The sequence below is a fragment of the Oncorhynchus mykiss genome, chromosome 1, assembly GCF_013265735.2.
Source record: "Oncorhynchus mykiss isolate Arlee chromosome 1, USDA_OmykA_1.1, whole genome shotgun sequence".
Classification (NCBI taxonomy): Eukaryota; Metazoa; Chordata; class Actinopteri; order Salmoniformes; family Salmonidae; genus Oncorhynchus; species Oncorhynchus mykiss.
Window position 1 is genome coordinate 67,705,220 of NC_048565.1, and position 20,319 is coordinate 67,725,538.

The 20,319-nt window shown below is 47.0% G+C and overlaps 1 protein-coding gene across 1 annotated transcript; it reads left to right on the forward strand.

The window, feature by feature from the left end:
- The first annotated feature begins 571 nt into the window (after positions 1–571).
- Positions 572–19,141, forward strand: mmrn2a (multimerin 2a). Its single transcript, XM_021609153.2, has 8 exons — positions 572–1,014; positions 7,290–7,412; positions 7,657–7,763; positions 9,684–9,752; positions 10,393–10,620; positions 14,235–14,671; positions 14,845–16,360; positions 17,373–19,141. The coding sequence occupies exons 1-8, from the start codon at positions 653–655 to the stop codon at positions 17,780–17,782; spliced, it is 3,252 nt and encodes a 1,083-aa protein (XP_021464828.2). The 5' UTR covers positions 572–652; the 3' UTR covers positions 17,783–19,141.
- The last annotated feature ends 1,178 nt before the right edge of the window (positions 19,142–20,319 follow it).

Consider the following 20,319-nt stretch of genomic DNA (forward strand, 5'->3'; position numbering starts at 1 on the left):
GAAGTCTCTCCCATGCAGATACATTTGACTGATTCACTATATCCACTGGCTAACACCCCTTTACACTCCTTTAAAAAACACGTCCAATCCCTCGCTCTCTCCCCTAACATCCTTTTCCTGCACTATGCCAATCGGAGGAAGAGAGACAGAGGCGAGGTGATAAGAACATTAGAATTCCAGTGACCTGCCAACTTGCCAAGAGAAATGGGCTGCTTCCTCACCGGCCCGGCTGGTGTGTGTGTGCTGCGTTTGTGCTTGTGTGTGTGGTGGTGGGGGGGGGGGGATCCTAATAACACCTCCAGCCTGTGGGCCTGAGAGAGGGGAGAGAGACACAGCCAGGCTCATTGTTCCAGGGCCTGCGACCTTTCCATAGGGAACTGGCTGGTGGGTGGGAGGCTCATTTCCGAGGATTGTTGGAGAGCTTTGAAAACTTCAGAAGGAGGGGAGATGTGGTGTGAGTGCATGTGTTCTGCGAGTATATGTGAGTGAGGGGAACAGGGGGAGGGGAATCTGAGACTGGGGAGGATTTTTGGAGATGGGGCGGGGTATTTCCAAAACCAACTCTTAAAACAAATAGCAGTCCCGGAGAGGCCTCAGATGCTTTTGGCAGCTAGCTAGCGTGGATAGATCAGGACCAGGCAGGGAAGCAGACATGACAGCCGTGGGGGAACTGATGCTGCTGGTGCTGGGGCTGATGGTGACGGCCCACTGTGAGGTCAGGGCTAGAGACCCTGAGGTGGAGGAAGAGGACCAAGGTTTGCCTGTGGAGAGAGGAGGCTGGGATACCCAGGGGGTGGGTGTCCACCCTGGACCTGGGAAGTTTGACATCCCCCACATGAGGAATGGACCCCATGGCCGCAGACCTGACATCCCTGGCTCTGCCCACCACCCCGTAAGGCACGGACCACATGGGCAACCCCATCAGGCTGGTCCTGGACAACACCCCCTGGGTCTGCTGCCCAAGGAGACTGCACCAGCACCAGGAGAGGGAGGGAGCTACCCAGCCCGCACCGGGTAAGTTTGTTCACAGTAGTCACTTCTCAGCTGATAGGCAGCCAGTGCAGACAAGTATCTATAGGAGTCGAAAAACACACCACCTGTGGATCTACAAACATGCACTTTCTCAGTATGCACATCTAACAGAACATTCAATGTTTGGTCTACCAGCATGTATGTAATAGCAGCAACTACCCAGGTTGAGAACCTGGGGTAGCACACAAATGCCTAGAAATACGTATTTTATGAGGGCTGGGTTTCAAAAGGGGGTGTCAGCCTGCAGGCTTTTCCCCTCTCAGCACATTCAACTCTTTCCGACCTCTCCTATGTGGAAACATTTGGTATCTCTTCAATCTTCCTCTGCAATCAGCACGAAGCTTGTGCTCATGGGGGAAACTAAACAAAAGGCAAAGTGGTTGAGCAAATATTTACATGTGCCCTCAGCAGAAGGAGTCCGTAAACAAACTGCTACGGTTTCACTGGCCGGGTGTGTCATAACTAGGCTCATGGTTTTCCTTCGCCAAGCCTAATCAATAGCAATTCATCTTAATGGCAGAGAAAGCCATAAGACAGCCATAGGTTTCCTGTACTTTGTGCTCAAAGCCCAAGCTGCTGGCAGAGCCTGATCTTTGCTCCAGACAGTTACTGGACACCGTCATTCTTCTAACCCAGATACATACATTACACCCCAAATTGTCTGATCTCCCGATAATGTGCTCCCTGGGGAGCTAGCCCAAACAGCAAGCGATTAGCCCTCCTTAAGAGCAGCCACTTAAACGTTTACTTTCCGATGTTGTTCAAAGAATACCTTTTTCTTGTGTGTCACCCCCATTACTGTAATGGAGTGCAGGTTTGGGCCGGGGAGTGTGAGGTTGTGACCCGTGATATCTCTGATGGACAATTTTAATTGGAGGCTCTTCTGGCGGAGGAGGCTGGGGGGGTCAATGAGAGGTTCAACTTGTGAATAGAGGTATATTCAGTCAGTGTGTGAAGAGCTCTTACTCTGCAATGGAAAAAGTATACTGTATTTTGCTACCTCGGAATTCAACCCAGGTTCATGGTTAGACTGGATATGTGAAAAGGTATTCAGGAGAGTCCTTCCTCTTCATTGTTAAAAAAAATCTATGCACTTCGGCCTTGTAATCTGTAAAGGGAAAACACATTGGTTGTTAAGAATACAAATAAATAAAACATTCTGTAAACTGAAATGTCAGAGTGAGCACCAACTATGCAAAGGAAAAAGCGTTTCTTCTTAAAATGTCCATTTTTTGTTGTTACAAACTTATATTTGTCCTCCAACAGTGTCGGAGTACCTTTTAGCACATGAATAACACTGACTAACAGATCAGATCTCAGTGTATTTTAGTGCTGAATGGTTTTCAGTACAGTGTTATTGGCATCCCCAGGGTGTAACAGATCCGGTTGTTTTGGTGTGTATACCGCCTGAGAGAGTGCTCAGGGTCTAGATGATACGTATGTGTGTGTGCTACGATGCTAGGATAATTCCCTCCGGTAGTACAAACATTGTGCTTCACTGCTGGGTCTGAGGAGGTTTCATTCTGCACACAATGCATGTGTAAGAACCCAGGGGGTGGGGCGATGAATGTGGATATGCGAGGGGCGTCGGGATGGACGGCTCACGGCTGACCTGAGGCTTTGGGCCATTGGGAGCTCTGAAAGGCCACAGACAGGGAGGGAATGTACTGTAGACCTGTGGGCTACTACATTGTAGCTAGCAAACAGAACTGTGTGGACGCAAAGTGGAGCAGGCCCAGACAACAGGCTAAGCAACTCAATACAAGAACCCATGAACAAGGCAAGTATGAGGGAGGAGTAGTTTAACTGCTTCAGCTGTTTTAATTCATTCTGCTCAGATATTTAAATGCAACGTAGAGCACTCTAGTGTGTGATGGAGGTACCATCTGTAGCATCATCGCTAATGGCATTGCATGATTAACTGTCCTTTTACACAAATGTATTTCATTACGCACTATCATTACAATCAACATAATAGGAAGAAAAGCTAAAATAATGAAATCAAGACATGTTCAAGTCTAAAACCTGACGCTCCGGCTGGGGTCCGTAGAAGGGTTCTGAGGCTGTACTTACCCCCCTCGCGGGAGGCTCTGCCGTGGGCTCCGCTGATTACATCTCCCAGCTCCAGGTTCCAGAGCGGAAACTCCGTCCCATCCGCTCCCTTCCTCTCTCTCAGCCGGCCGTTCCGGACCACTCGGAAAAGGGCCTTCCAACCCACCACCGACGCAGCACGAATGGCTTCGTGTCTGGAATGGATGTGTGGCAAATTCTGCTTTGTTGCTGCTATGCGCTTACTTTACACTCAACCTCTGACTCACAGTCATAAAATATGGCCTAAGGGAATCAGCTTTGATTCTCAGTGTGCTTGGCCTTGCTGCTCTGCCAGTGGCATTGGCACAAAGGCCTTTTGTGTACAGTCGGGTTTCAGAGTCCATGTCGACTCAATGGCTAACAGGGCCTCCATAATCATCTGGTTATTTTCTCTTTTGTTTCTGAATCAACATCTGCAGCAGTCAGGGTCCACACTTTGAACACTCTCCGACACAATGTGGCTTTTCTTGAACTAAATAAAACATGTAAAAAAGGCCACGGCGCAGTATAAAGGGGACAGTGTTATCCAGGCCAGCTGTACTGTATAAGCAACAAGCAAAGAGGAGTCTGGGCTTTGAAACCAAAAACAAAGCTCTTCTGTTAATATTAGTTCTTCACTTATCTTGCAAAAGGAGTATCTGGGTCTGGTGTTGTTAGTACTATAAAAAATAAAAAAACGGATTTAGCGTCATGACATGACTCTTCAACCTTGAACAAGACTACAGAGCCTCTTAGCTAACTTGATTAACCGGGGCGGCAGGGTAGCCTAGTGGTTAGAGCGTTGGACTAAGGTTGCAAGTTCGAATCCCCGAGCTGACAAGGTACAAATCTGTCGTTCTGCCCCTGAAAAGGCAGTTAACCCACTGTCCCTAGGGCGTCATTGAAAATAAGAATTTGTTCTTAACTGACTTGCCTAGTTAAATAAAAGGTAAAAAAAAAAAAACTGTTTGGCAACCTCGGCTCTCCTCCCAGCCAGAGGCCTAATCAACCCCACTGACCTCAATGATTAGACTGTGGGAGAGGCCGGTGTCGAAGTGTGAACACAGCTCTAGTATCATATCACCATGATAGAGAAACTCCCCACCAAAGCTGTGTGAGGGTTTGCCAAATGCATTTGCAGTGGAAAGTGACTGGGGGAAAGGATTTGAGATTCTCACATCTTCCCCAGAGTGTGTATGTTGTCTGTGTTTGTTGATATGCTGCGTGGGGGAGTGTCCCAGGATAGAGTAGGTTACGATGTATGAGAGCGTCAGAGACTTCCTTCCTGGTTGAAGCCAGAGATGGGAGCCGTAGGCCTACAGGAGGTAATTACACAGCTATTGTGCTCTCCCAGGAATGGCCCTCCCATGATGTCACAGCAGACCAGGAGTAAGTGACATGGGGCAGATCTGACGCAGGCCTGCCAAGCGAGTAGCATGCCGGTGGGGTTGAAGGGAAAGGGGCAAGTAATCGTAGAGGTCAAGAGGACATTGACAAATTGGAATTCATATTGAGAAATGTGAATTTCCAATGAAAATGTTCAACTGTTCAAGCAAGCAGTATGTGAGAAACCTAATTCCTAGAATTTTATGAACCACATTGCCACTGCTGGGGTCTGGTAAGAATCCAGTCTCCACTTTTTTTCTCTGCCAGCAAGTTAGTGCACATTTCACTTGGGATAGCAGAAAGAGCAGGGGCCACCAGACCAACGTTCCCATATTGTAAAAAATGGCATAATATTGTTCTATTGTGTAATATCAAAAGACGAGCTCAAGCGCAGAACACCGTTTGTGACACACTAGAGGCCAAAACAAACTGTACGGGGACAAATAGTCAAAGTATCAGTGACCCTCCAGTCATTCCACCAAACATTCCACACTGAGTTTACATTCAGTCCTGCTGAACAAGGATATTGCTCAAGATTTGATCTGTTTGGCATCGGAAGGGAAACAATCTCCTTGTATTTGCTGTCTTATGGCGATCCTCACGTACTGAACATTTATTAGAGGAGCTTGTTTGTTGTGGCACTGTTTAGTCTGTGTGGAGGTGAACACTGTGGTAGAGCTGGAGACTGTTCGAGGGGAATCTCTCAGTTTATGAAATATGAGATTAGTGCTGGGTTGTTGTGACACCCCTCCCACTAACTCTTTATTCAGCATGAGTTCCCCTCCTACAGAGCCCACGCATGTATAGCTATCCTGGCCAAGAGAAAGACAGGCTTGGATCGGAGTGAGGGAAAAGGTGAACCCTCTTGTTCTCCTCATCAGTAGAGGTCCAAATGTCTCCGGTCTCTACACATTCTCGGGCTCTGCAGTCTAGAATAATTCTCAAACGAGCCGTGGCGGTACGTGTGTCTGTGCAATACATGAAGGACTTTGGCCACACTCCAATATCAGGGCCACAACGATGCGGTCACTTGCTTGTTAACCACCTGTTGTCTTGGAAACAGAGGAAGTATTTTGGTTGAATCCTCTCCACTCCTCTGCAGCTGCACCTCTGAATACTTCAAGGGTCTTTGTTTGGTGTGGCCCGGACACAGAGGTGGTAGATTAGAGAGCCAATGACACACTCATGTTGAGGATCTTCCAATACAAGGTCCTGGTACCATGACTGAGGAACAGAGAGGGGGGATAAGGCTGAGAATGGCACATGCATTCATATCTATGTCTAAAAGGGATTCTTAACCTTGAACGGTTGAGCTAGGTCAGATCGAGGTTTTCCTGAGTAGGAAAACCTCGCAGTCAAACGCACATAAACACACACACGCAGAGTTAATTAACCCTTGACCGGCGTCCCCTCCGTACAATGCTACAGACCACAGTGGGAGGGAGTGGTTTGGCAAAACATGACAGCCACTTCACTTCGCCTTTCCATCCCCGTCTCTGAGTCACAGGTTCAGCAAGGTGAGCCAGAAAAAAAACACTAAAAACCAGATCTGACGTGTCACACTAACTGCTCCCCCATCACACGCATCAGTTCGAGGGGCCCCAGGGCGCCTGCTCGCCTGGTGTTTACAGTCAACTCTTTCCCTCGTTGATGACCTCACGTCTGATCGTGTCTTGATTGCGAGGGACAAGGGGGCGTGGGGTTCGTCTCAGACAGGGCCACCCAGGAGTGGTGAAATCCATCCCCCCTCCACACCTGTTTCACCTGGGTCAGGGGCCGGTGGAGAGATGACCCCTGCTGTGATGTAGACTGACCCCTGGCTATCTTTCATCTTCTCTAATGGGATGTTTGGACAGTCGGTCTGGAACAGGTTAGCACAGATCAGTGACGTGCTGGTTAGGCAGGGTCAGAAGGGGAGAGCCGCTGTAGCAAATTAAGGTCATGGGGGTCAAATGGAATACGACGGCATAAGTCTCCAGAAACCATCTGAGATAGATAAATACTTGTGGAATTCATTGAAATCAAACAATTCTGCTGGAAAATGAAAGGGAATACCATTTCCCTGATTAGATATGCAGACAGCGGTGTGAAGGTCCTGAAAAGAAATCCAGCCCATAGATGTCTTTGGCCGGTCATTAGGCGCTATGTACGTGCTGAGAAGGCAGAGTTGTAAGCAGGGAATCCTTGTTTCAGCGCTACCCTTGGGAGGAACCAGGTGGGTGAGTCACCATGCCAAGGCTCTGAAGCGGACTGTAAAAGTGGGGGGTAGATAGGGGTCAGGAGGGAGACCGCACTAGGAGCGATAAGACAACTCAACAACAAAGCCCCGGTAAAACTGAAAAATATTTGTGAAACGCCTTTTGAAATGCAGGCCACCCAAACAATACATGCTTCAAGAGTCTAACAGCACCCAAATAAGGATGAATGAAAAGGCAGATGCTGCCGCATGGATTTACATTTTTAGCCCTGTTCACAATGAATCAAGATAAATGAAAAGGAACACTATGAATTATAACTGTTAAGTTATGGGAAAGTCCAGTGGTCGGTGCCTCTCTGGAGCGGATGTTATGTTTGTAGCCCTGACCTGTAGAAACAGGAAGGATAACCACAGAATTGCAAACAAGCAAACTGTGAGACAGCAGCAGCAGCAAAGACGGAGAGAGCTGTAAGTCCAGGAGGAAGATGGACCTTCACCCCTGGCAACCTGATTATCTCAACCGTCTCCCGTCTTCCTGTTTCATTACACATAGATATTGCACAGTATCAATGGAATGACGCTGTGTGCTTGTGTGCTCTTCCAGAAACTGGTGTGCATTCGTGCACCGCCGCATTGAATCCATTGTTGAATCCTGTGGCACAGAAAAATACACCATCAAGTCCCAGAGCCCCTGTCCCAATGGCACGCCTGACTGCCAGCTCGTCATGTGAGTTCAGCCCACTGTGCATTCAAACGTCAACTTCAACCACATGTTAACAGCACACTGCCTTACATTACAGATTGACAATGCACACTCAAATTCCCCACACACTGCTCGATCCAGCATTCTCATATAATAACAATGATAACACAAATATCTCCAACACACATCTTATTTACGATCCATCAGTTCAATTTGCAGGCAAAATCCAATGTGTGTGTGTGGTTGTAACCTTGTTTTCTGTGTTTAGGTACAAGCTCTCTACCCGGCCAGTGTACAGAGAGAAGCAAAAGATCTTCACAGCCCTGTTGTGGAGGTGCTGCCCAGGACACGGAGGGGAGAACTGTGAGGAAACAGGTACTGAAACAGAGATGCACACATGCTGTATACTTTAGGACCCCTAGTAGTGGCGATTTTAGCATGTACATCTTGGTGGGGCAAACAAACAAAATATGTTCAGATGCATGCCAGAAAAGACACTACACTAAACAATACATTAATTGCACTATAATGGTGACAAGCGGTGCCCACATACTGTTAGGGCCAACATAAAGCTGTCCCAACAACAGAGCTTTCTTTCCAGTGCAATGGAGTGAACCCTTACCACTGCTACACCTGGCTATCAGCGCAGCCTTGTCTGGCAACGAAACAGTTCATTCAGTCTTCTTTACTGCCTTTTTAAAAACATAGTTGATATGGCTGACTTGCTTAAAGAAATGTGGGTTCTACTGACAATTGAGATGTAGAAACTATGGCATAAGGGAAAGATGAGCGGATAAGAGGCATTCTGTAATTTCGATTAAAACATTAACGAGCGAGCTACGATGGACGTAGTCAACATGACTATGTGTTCAGCACTTGAAAAGTACAGCGACAGAAGGCAGAACATGGTCTGCTCTTACAGTATTTTCCCTGTACACCAAGTCAGAACCGTTGGTATAAATAAAGGGGGCATAAAAGCAGACAATGAAAGCTCTTACAATATTAGATGACATTTCTCAAACAGGTTATAGGCTACATGTGCAGCACCACCGAGTCAGAACAGTAACGTTAGGCGAAATTAAGAGGTGAAAATACACCAAATTATTAGGGTGAGGCACATGGGCTACTAACAGCTTACTACACAAGAAACACTTCTTTGGACTCACCTTGGCTTGTGATGTGCTCACTTAAACATGAAGGTGGTTTTGTTATCAAACTTTGCCATCAAAGTCTGTCATTCTCTGGATTTATGGTGGGAACTCTGGGGAGAAAAAAAAACACAGGCTTGAATAGCAGGCTACTGTTTGCTTTGCAGTGCTTGCAGTTGGCCACTGATTCCTTCCAAACGACTCATTGTTGAATTTGCAATTTCCAACCTGTTGTGTAATCTTCATGGCCGATGAGCACCGATACGTTTTATCTATAATTTCTCATCATATGACAATGATTAAAAAGGATTTGCCAGTAGATTGTTGACTTGATTCATGATGACTGCTAGCTAAGACTTGGAAAGTAAGATGTTGACATGATCAGTCCAATCAAAGCTACTGTACATGTAACGTGATTTGATGTAATATTATCCGTGGCCAATGACCTGGAGTCTTCTTGGAAGGCCACTTGTAATATAAAACTCTATGGCAGGACCCAAAGGGCTGACATTTTGGATGTATACTCTTACTAAGGACATAAACTTGGCAATGACGTAGTGTCCCCATGAGTGACAGAACCCTGAGCCAATCACGGAAATATGATCCTATTTTTTGCTGGCTTGCCCCACCACCACCACAGAAAGCTGAAACACCTGCATTTTGGAGCTTTATATGCAGCTTTATTAACTGAATCATTTTTTTTATTTCTACATTGCTTTCAAACTGATATGTGACACATATTAATGCCAAAATAACATGCAAAACAGGCAAGACCCCCCCCCCCAATTTTCTGCCCTGAATGATGGGCTGCCACGGCCCCTAAGTCGACGAGCATCAACACGGTTGAGTGTTAGAAATTGCATTTTGGCATAAGAAGTAACCTCATGGTGCAATATGTTTCCACAGGCCTACTCTAGACTTTCTCCTGGATTAGTTAATGAGTTTGGCTCTGACTCTTTGTACTAAGAGCAAGATTTAGGTTAAATCTCAAACAGATTTCCCATGCGTGAAATGGCCCTTAACTCGCCGATAGACACCGACTGAGAAAGTCATGTGTTCACGAAAGCTGGTGGAACCAATAAAAGTAACATCCACTCCCTGCTATCCTGCTATCCTCTCACTTCCTCTTTCCCCCTCTTTTCCTCAGTGTCTGACCCTGCGGACCCTACGGTGGCAGGACGACCACATTCCGGAGACACTGAGCCTCACCACACAGGTAGGTCTGCTCATCTGACCCGCCTGTTTACATGTCGGGTGGGGGGGGTTGACTGGGTAAGCTGGCCTTCAATCAAACGCCCCGTGCCGCCCTCTCTGCCTCAAACAAACTGAGGAAACGCTAGTGCGCCAGAAGAACGTGCATTTGTATAAAAGCTATAGCAGGCCGTGGGAAGTTCATCTCCCAGGGGAGGGAGGAAAGGGTGTGTGAACCGTTCTCAGGGCATCAAGCAAGGCTGTAAAGGGGGTGTGACCTAGAAATAACTAGGGACCTAAAAATAACCATCTGCCCTTTTGGGCCAATTCTAGGCCAAAATAAAGACGTAAAGTCCCCCGTTATTGGCTGGTCCGCTTTCAGTACCTCCACGCCCCTCATAGAGAGGGCTTCCTAAACCGCAAAGGTCTCATAACTAATTATTGACCACTACTGGAGTCGAATAGCCATTGTGTTACACACACCAATCAAGCACACACACACAGGGTTGGCTGAAGTGGGGTCAGAAGTGGGGGGACAGAGAGCTAACCCAATGCTATGGCTCTCATGGTCAGGGAAGAGAGACACAGCTACTACTCTGTGCCACTGTGTTGAATGAAAGCCTCTCCTAACATCCCATCAATCTGTCTGTTGTCTGTCGGTCTAGGTGCACAGTCTAGACTCACCCACCAGGCTGAGAGGGAGCAGAATGACTTCCAGGTGTCTGAGAATCCTCTGCACGAACTCCATGCCTCAGAGGCTGACAACAACAACAAACACACAGAGTCCCGAGAGTCCCCCTCATACCCTCGACAGGCCCAGGAGCACATCCCTCACCATGGCTACGACCACCCCCACAACCCTAACCACCACCAGCGGGATTTCAACCATGGAGGTAAGTTGGGACCTTAGAATCACCAGTGCTGTACTAACATCATGTTAATCACAGTGGGAAAACGTTAGGATGCCTGGTTAAATAAGCTATAAGTTAGGACCACCAAGGCCAGGATTGTGACTGTGCTTTAGGAGGTAAATCAGGGCCATGAAAAGGAGGCAGGGTAATCATCAACACCCCTAAAATCAGGGCCATGAAAAGGAGGCAGGGTAAACATCAACACCCCTAAAATCAGGGCCATGAAAAGGAGACAGGGTAATCATCAACACCCCTAAAATCAGGGCCATGAAAAGGAGACAGGGTAATCATCAACACCCCTAAAATCAGGGCCATGAAAAGGAGACAGGGTAATCATCAACACCCCTAAAATCAGGGCCATGAAAAGGAGGCAGGGTAAACATCAACACCCCTAAAATCAGGGCCATGAAAAGGAGGCAGGGTAAACATCAACACCCCTAAAATCAGGGCCATGAAAAGGAGGCAGGGTAATCATCAACACCCCTAAAATCAGGGCCATGAAAAGGAGACAGGGTAAACATCAACACCCCTAAAATCAGGGCCATGAAAAGGAGACAGGGTAAACATCAACACCCCTAAAATCAGGGCCATGAAAAGGAGGCAGGGTAATCATCAACACCCCTAAAATCAGGGCCATGAAAAGGAGACAGGGTAATCATCAACACCCCTAAAATCAGGGCCATGAAAAGGAGGCAGGGTAAACATCAACACCCCTAAAATCAGGGCCATGAAAAGGAGGCAGGGTAATCAACACCCCTAAAATCAGGGCCATGAAAAGGAGGCAGGGTAATCATCAACACCCCTAAAATCAGGGCCATGAAAAGGAGGCAGGGTAATCAACACCCCTAAAATCAGGGCCATGAAAAGGAGACAGGGTAATCATCAACACCCCTAAAATCAGGGCCATGAAAAGGAGACAGGGTAATCATCAACACCCCTAAAATCAGGGCCATGAAAAGGAGGCAGGGTAAACATCAACACCCCTAAAAATCAGGGCCATGAAAAGGAGACAGGGTAATCATCAACACCCCTAAAATCAGGGCCATGAAAAGGAGACAGGGTAATCATCAACACCCCTAAAATCAGGGCCATGAAAAGGAGACAGGGTAATCATCAACACCCCTAAAATCAGGGCCATGAAAAGGAGGCAGGGTAAACATCAACACCCCTAAAATCAGGGCCATGAAAAGGAGGCAGGGTAAACATCAACACCCCTAAAATCAGGGCCATGAAAAGGAGGCAGGGTAATCATCAACACCCCTAAAATCAGGGCCATGAAAAGGAGACAGGGTAAACATCAACACCCCTAAAATCAGGGCCATGAAAAGGAGACAGGGTAAACATCAACACCCCTAAAATCAGGGCCATGAAAAGGAGGCAGGGTAATCATCAACACCCCTAAAATCAGGGCCATGAAAAGGAGACAGGGTAATCATCAACACCCCTAAAATCAGGGCCATGAAAAGGAGGCAGGGTAAACATCAACACCCCTAAAATCAGGGCCATGAAAAGGAGGCAGGGTAATCAACACCCCTAAAATCAGGGCCATGAAAAGGAGGCAGGGTAATCATCAACACCCCTAAAATCAGGGCCATGAAAAGGAGGCAGGGTAATCAACACCCCTAAAATCAGGGCCATGAAAAGGAGACAGGGTAATCATCAACACCCCTAAAATCAGGGCCATGAAAAGGAGACAGGGTAATCATCAACACCCCTAAAATCAGGGCCATGAAAAGGAGGCAGGGTAATCAACACCCCTAAAATCAGGGCCATGAAAAGGAGACAGGGTAATCATCAATACTCCTAAACCCATGTATGACCCCTGCTCTAACCTCTGAGACACTCATGCAAAGACACATACTGGACACACCTGCTCACTCACCATCTCAGTCAATAAAAAAAGTAAATTCAATGTTAATACAAAACTGACAGTGAAATACTCCTATTTCTCTAAGCTCCTGTCTGGCATGTTAGAACTCCCAGCTGTTATTTATGCACTACTGTCTGGTCAACTGCCTGTCTCATTCACATCCTCAGAGAGAATCGACAGGCTTTAGAATAGTGCTGTAAAAAAAAAACAGTTGAAAGGGGGAAGGCTTGACCAGGAAAAATACACGTACATCTATGGGGAGCATTTCCACGACTCCATCCCTCCACAGTGACACCTCTAGCTTAGTGCCCCCCCCCCCCCCCCCCCCCCTTATACTCATTACAGCTTCCTTCTCAGGAAATCCTCTCTTTCTTCTGGTAAAAATGCCCCCCCCCCCCATTACATTGTGTGTGTGGATGATGTAATCCGCAGTGGGATGGTGATATAGCGTGAGGTCTCATATTACAGCCACACACAGTGAAGGGTGCCATAGTTTTGCTGCTGTGGTACATTCTCACTTCCTGTGACATATTATTCTTGTTTGGGAAAGACTCAACAGGCTAAGGCCATGACGTAATGTCTGGCTGAATAAATTACCGATCAGACTTCCATCAACTCAGACTAAAGACAAATCGGCCTACATGTTATTGTTAAAGTTTCTCTTTAACATAGCAGGGAAATTAGTGAAATTATTTGAAAACACTAATTTTCTACTTCTTTTGATCGGTGGGATTTAAAAAAAATAGAGAACCTCTTCCAACTTTGTAAAACTCTCATGGCAGGGGGCGACCTGATTTCCTCTCTCAGTATGACCTCACTGTATCTGACCTCTTAGAGGGAAAGCATGAGGGAACAGTGCTTTTCTCCCTGAATTAATGGAGGGTCTTTCCAATGTTATTAGAAAAACAAGCCCTAAATGACGAAAGGCCCTGTGATCACACTTTAAAGCAGAGCAGCTTGGGGGTCTGGACTCTGTCCAGATACAAGGGTGACAGTGTCAGAACTGGGACTTATTCCCAGGGGGCATACATGTGTAGCCTCGCAAGTTGCCTGATCTCGTGAGTTTACATCAATGTTCGCTGCACAGCAGTAATCAGTCTGGTAATTAATACATGTGGGTGGGGGAATTCAATGTCAGACATAGACACTCACACAGACAGTTTGTAGGAAGATGTGAAAATCCCTGGAGCCTGTACCATTGTAAAAGGAACTGCGTCCATTAGGGCCGTCTCTGGGGTGCAAAAGCACGGCCATGAAACAAACCAATCCAACAATTATTCACTGGGCTTTCTTGTAACAAAGGGGTTCAGTCAGGAAGACCAATACATAAGGGAAATTAAATGTCCAAATATAGGTCTGAAAATGTTATTATTCCTATTTTTGGCAGCTTGCCATTTGACTTTGAAAACAATTTTTGGGGATAAAACCAAACACATGTTGAAGATTTCTTGAGAGACAAAGGGCTCTCATAACTGTTCCTAAAGAACTAATGGCACAACTGATATGAATGGCCTTTACAAGATAATACATTCTGACAGGTATTGAAAAGGAGCCTTGCTCTGTTCCTATACACATTGATGTGTGTGTACAATTGTTGAGGTGTCATCTCAGCCTTGTGCAGTTACAAAGTGGATATGTCTAAAACTGAAAATATGTCTAGTTCTGATGCTTTAAACCGATTGATGTGAGTAAATATTGTGCTCTGACTTCCTGGATTATCTCCCAGATCCAATCAGGGATGAGGTGGAAGCTGTCCCTCTACTGCCCTACCAAGACTCCCAGTCTCCCCTCCCTCTGCTCCACATGATGGCCCTGCTAATGTCCCAGCTCCAGCCCATGTTGGATGGCTTCAACCGCACCTTGGAGCACCTAACCCAGGAGGTTGAAGGTCTGTCCCGGGATGTGGCTCTGCTCCAGAACTCTCAGTGGGAGGTAGAGGAGGCAGCCCTGCGCGGAGCAGGGGCTGGAGAGGGTCCCGAGGCCTTGGAGGTTAAGCTGGAGCAGAGTTTCCAAGACACCAAGGAGGTGAGGAGGGAACTGGAGAGACAGAGAGCTGAGATGGCAGACAGGCTACACTCCCAGCATGCCATGCTGCACTATAACATCACCAATTTCAAGACAGACATTGATGGCAAGATCAAACGCAACCACAAGATGTTACAGGTCAGCGAATCCCTCATTAATGTATCTCATGGCATGGTAACGCAACTATTTCATAATTAAAAACTTTTAGATTTAGTTCCTCACTTTTGCGTTAGTAACAGACTTTTAGACTTGCACATTATGGGCATTAAGTGAGAAAAACATTCTTCATGTCTTTCATGGCTCCTGGGTAGGTTAATCTCCAGTCCATGAATGCCACCCTGTCAGACATGAAGCTGGAGCAGGACCGTCTGAGTGAAGTGCTCCAGAGGCACCTGACCAACCCAGGGGCCAGGAGAGAACCCAGCCAGGTCCATCCCAGTCAGGTCCAGCAGCCTCCAAAGGACTCAGCAGTGTGGGAGGCTATCGCCCGTCTGGACAACAAGGTGGTCAACAACACAGTGAGGGTAAATGCCCTGGTGGAAGACCTTGAGATGGCCAATGACAACGTCCTGGACCTGAAGAGGGGCTTCCGAGACCTTGAGGAGAACATTGCCCAGACGGGGAGGAACAGCCAGATCCAGTTCATGGAGACGGGCCTGGAGGTGGAAGCAGCTAAAGTAGCCGTGCTGAACCGTGTCAATGAACTGGCCAGCAACCTGACCATCCACTCAGAGCAGCTGCAGGAGATGGAGACTGACATGGACTACCTGTACACACAATTCTACCAGAACGTCAGCGCTGCCGGAGACTGTGACTGCAAGGCATTCACCGCCTCCTTCTCCCGTCTGGAGCAGGGCCTGACCAACGTCACCGAGCTGGCCAACGACAATCGGCTGGCCCTGGATGGAAGCACCGATGCTGGGTCGGAGCACTGGGGTCCCTCTGTGGACGACGTCATGGCCTCCCTGGCCTTCGAGCAAGAGAAGAGCAGAACTCTCCAACACAACCTGACTCAGCTGATGACCTCAGTCCTGGGCAGCCACAGGGACGTGCTCAGCCTGCAGGAGAGCGACAAGAGGTTGGAGGCTGAGATGCGCCACCTCTCCAGCTCCTTTTACTCTTTGTTGAAGGACGCCATCCGCCACACTGAAGTGCTGGAGATGCTCCTGGGGGAGGAGGTGATGGGGTTCATGGACTGGCCCCTCCACAAACAGGAGGCTCACTCCATCCCCGCGCTGCAGAAGAGGCTCCAGCACATGCAGCACCAGATCAGGGGCCAGAACCTCAGCCTCACCACCCTGCTGGACGCTGCCCGGGCAGAGGAAGTCCCATCCTCAGACGAGCCCTCCGTGCTAGTAGACTTGGCCTCCCGCGGGCTGAAGAGGAGGAGTGGAGACCAGAGGAGTGACCACCTCATGGACTCAGCAGCCTCTGAGGACCGGCAAGACTACTCGGACAGTGACCTGCAGAGCCTTGAGAAAGCAGTGGAGGAGCTGGGGGAGAAGGTCAACAGGCTGGAGTACAGGCCTTGCCCTGCCAGCTGCAACATCACCAAAGACAGCACCTCTGGTGGTGTGGAGGCCAAAATGCAGGTGGAGGTGGCCTGGCTGAGGAAGGGTCTAGAGAATCATCTGCGGCTCTTTAAGAATGTCTTCAGTAACTCAGAGGGGCTGGCCGAATCAGAGAGCACCCTGGACCTGGACCAGCTGTGGGCCCTGATGAAGAGGAAGGAAAGGAAGAGAGAGAGGAAGCGCAAGGACAAGAAAGAGGGGATAAAAGATCATATTGGAGAGCGTGCTAACCTTCGCAGCAGGAGGGATACATCAGGTAGGCATCAATCTATAAAAAAAACAGGGAACTGCCAAAATAAAGGAAACACTTGAGGAATGCAAATTATATTGAAAGCAGGTGATTCCATACAGGTGTGGTTCCTGAGTTAATTAAGTAAGTAATGTCCCATCATACTTAGGGTCACGTTTAAAAATGCCCAGTTGCTCATTATTTTGCCTACAGTGGCTAAATCTCAGTGGCCTTTCATCTACTGCATACTCCTCATGTCCTCTCCTTGCCTCCTTTTCAAAACCCATTGGAAGAGAAGGTCAGAGGGGAGGGATCTCTGGCTTTCTCATCCAATGGATTTTGAGGAGGCGGAGAGGAGAGAGGACGTGAGGAGTATGCAATTGAGATTCTAGCAAAGACTTTGAAAGAGGGGTGTCATAGGAGCATAGGGGGTTAAAAGGGTGTGTGTGTGTTTGTCAGTCACCAGATCGCAACCCAATTGGAACACTTATGGGAGATTCTGCAGAGGCAGCTGAGACAGCGTTTTCCACCACCATCAACAAAACACCAAATTATGGAATTTCTCATGGAAGTAGTGTCGTATCCCTCCAATAGAGTTCCAGACACTTTTAGAATCTAAGCCAAGGAGTATTGAAGCAGTTCCCCGTCGTGGTGGCCCAACACCCTATTAAGACACTGTTGGTGTTTCCTTTATTTTGGCAGTTATCGGTACCTCTATCATGCTGGGCCACATCTTTCTAAACCTCCCTTAAGACCAGAATGCACTTTAAACAAAGAAAGATCCTTGGGGATCTATACAGTGCAACACCCTCAAGTAAGTGTTAGCAATGGGTTAAAAGGAGCTGTTAGCATGACTGAGGGTATCAACATTACCAGCAACACTAACAGACAACACAAGACTGCCCCCTGGTGAACTTTTTTTTTTTAAGTTCAAGCTTATAAAGTGATCCAAGCATAAGTATACTGAGTGTCTATCACAAGGGTTCATATGAACAGATAGCAGAGAACAGCTGACAATTCCCTGTCTCTTCTCTTTCAGTTCTATCCAAGCTGAGGGACAGTCCCCTGATGTTTCTGGCCAGAAGCATACAGCGCAGCAGACCAAGTGACAGCCTGCTGGTGTCGGGGGACACATCCCTAAACCTCGGCCAGATGTACTCCACTCACACTGGGATGTTCCAAGCACCTTTAGCAGGGGTCTACCTCTTCGTGCTGACATTGAACTTTGAACCTGGTCCCTCGCTATCTGGGCTGAGGAGAGAGAATGGGGAGCTGGCTGCCACTCTGCATCAGGACAAGATGGCATCGTATGGCCCCGTCACCCGCGTGTGTCTCCTACAGCTGCGGCAAGGAGAGGAGCTCCGCCTCGAACTGTTGGGAGGGAGTCTGGTGACTGATGAACCTAACGACAACATCTTCGCTGGGCTTCTCCTTCATCACACCACCTGAGGGAGCTGTGGCCGGTCTGCAGTCAGAGGAGAGACGTTGGACTGAGCAAAATCAAAATCACTAGACTAACAGCTGCTATCCCACCCGTGTTTCGATCTCTTACATTGATACTGGGAGGAGCGTATATAAAAAGGTTGAGTGAGTATAAACATGTTTCCTGTGTCATACAGTATACCACTTAGAAGCGTTGCAATACAACCTCCCTGAAGTTATTGTAGGCTGTTATAAGGGGAACGGGAGCATCAGCATTCTGGACCATAAAACCATATTCTATAGGAAACACTGACTCAGAATAGAAGGTGGGATCGTTAAGATATCACATGCTACCATAATATAGTGTGCCTTCAGTGCTTTATGACTGCAACATTGCTTATACATGTATGAGGACCCAGGTATAGAAAAAAACATTTTCTACAAGACACTGGCTCCATACAGACTACAGTGAACATAAATCAATTAAGTGAAGGGACAGAGGAATTGATTGTGTGAAGAGGTGAACTCTATATTACAGTACATCAATATGCTGTATGTTTCTCCTCCAGTAGACGGACGTGCTAGACACCTTACTAGGTTAAGCCTCATCAAAAAGAAAGCGTAAATAACCCAAGGACAGACCAAAGAGTTGTGTACTAAAATAAGGTTATTTACTTAAAAATGGATACATTGGACAGGCTGTATAGAGAATAGTTTTCTTTCCTTGGTAAACTCAAAGGCCCGATGCTGTACAAAAACACATTAAAGATTTACACATTGAGATTATTCTAGATGGTTTTCTTGCATGTTACAAACGACAGGAAAACACTAGTTACTGCTTGGGTGAAGTATTTTTCTTAAATATCTACCATGTACTGTTAGCTTAATTCACAGAGAAACTGTCCTGACACACACACACACACACTAGGATTTCAGCGGACATGCACACAAACATAAGCACACATTATGAGCGCAAACCCACAAGCACTGCTAAAGCTATGCAGCATATATGTTGTTTTACGCATTTGTATGGACAAAAGTGAAGCAAAAGCCAACATTAGATAGAAGAGACAGCAGACACAATAGGACCAGGGACTTGAAAGAGAACGTTTTAAGAATACACTGGCCAAAACATAGAGCCTATGCAAGAGGTTGAACCATAACTTATCAGGGGCACAATCTCTGACGAGGCTTCCTCGTCATCATCACACCGGCAATACGAACTGTCAAGAGGTAAGGACAGTGGTTCAGATGAGGGGACATTAAGTTCTCACTTCATATTCCTCCTTTCTGTCCTGTATGAAAAGTGAAAGATCTAAAAATGCAGTTCCTCTTGTGGTAAATGGTAATCAATGGGCTGGCTCTACCCTCTGCACTGGCCCACAGATAACGGCACTAAGGAAACCTGTGGATTTGTATATACAGTTGAAGTCGGAGGTTTACATACACTTAGGTTTACAGACAGATTATTTCATTTATAGTTCACTGTATCACAATTCTAGTGGGTCAGAAGTTTACATACACTAAGTTAACTGTGCCTTTAAACAGCTTGGAAACTTCCAGAAAATGTCATGGCTTTAGAAGCTTCTGATAGGCTAATTGGCATCATTTGGAGGTGTATCTGTGGATGTATTTTAAAAACTACCTTCAAACTCAGTGCCTCTTTGCTTAACATCATGGGAAAATCAAAAGAAATCAGCCAAGACCCCAGAAAAAAACTTTTAGACCTCCACAAGTCTGCTTTATCCTTGGGAGCCATTTCCATTTGCCTGAAGGTACCATGTTCATCTGTACAAACCATAGTACGCAGGTATAAACACCATGGGACCACGCAGCCGTCATACCGCTCAGGAAGGAGAGGCGTTCTGTCTCCTTCTGATGAACGTACTTTGGCGCGAAAAGTGCAAATCAATCCCAGAACAGCAGCAAAGGACCTTGTGAAGACGCCGGAGGAAATGGGTACAAAAGAATCTATATCCACAGTAAAACAAGTCCTATATCGACATAACCTGAAAGGCTGCTCAGCAAGGAAGAAGCCACTGCTCCAAAACCGCCATAGAAAAGACAGACTATGGTTTGCAACTGAACATGCGGACAAAGATCATACTTTTTGGAGAAATGTCCTCTGGTTTGATGAAACAAAAATAGAACTGATTGGCCATAATGACCATCGTTATGTTTGGAGGAAAAAGGGGAAGGCTTGCAAGCCGAAGAACACCGTCCCAACCGTAACGCACGGGGGTGGCAGCATCATGTTGTGGGAGTGCTTTGCTGCAGGAGGGACTGGTGCACTTCACAAAATAGATGGCATCATGAGGATGGAAAATTATGTTGATATATTGTAGCAACATCTCAAGACATTAATCAAGAAGTTAAAGCTTGTTCGCAAATGGGTCTTCCAAATGGCCAATGACCCCAAGCATACTTCCAAAGTTGTGGCAAAATGGCTTAAGGACAACAAAGTCAAGGTATTGGAGTGGCCATCACAAAGCCCTGACCTCAATCCCATAGAACATTTGTGGGCAGAACTGAAAAAGCGTGTGCGAGCAAGGAGGCAAACAAAC

What these genes read in the sequence shown, in the direction of transcription:
- mmrn2a (XM_021609153.2), top strand. Translation starts at nt 653, where the DNA reads ATGACAGCCGTGGGGGAACTGATGCTGCTGGTGCTGGGGCTGATGGTG. An exon ending in GCGGGATTTCAACCATGGAG is followed by an intron (nt 10,621 to 14,234) that starts GTAAGTTGGGAC and finishes ATTATCTCCCAG; the next exon opens with ATCCAATCAGGGATGAGGTG. An exon ending in CAGCAGGAGGGATACATCAG is followed by an intron (nt 16,361 to 17,372) that starts GTAGGCATCAAT and finishes CTTCTCTTTCAG; the next exon opens with TTCTATCCAAGCTGAGGGAC.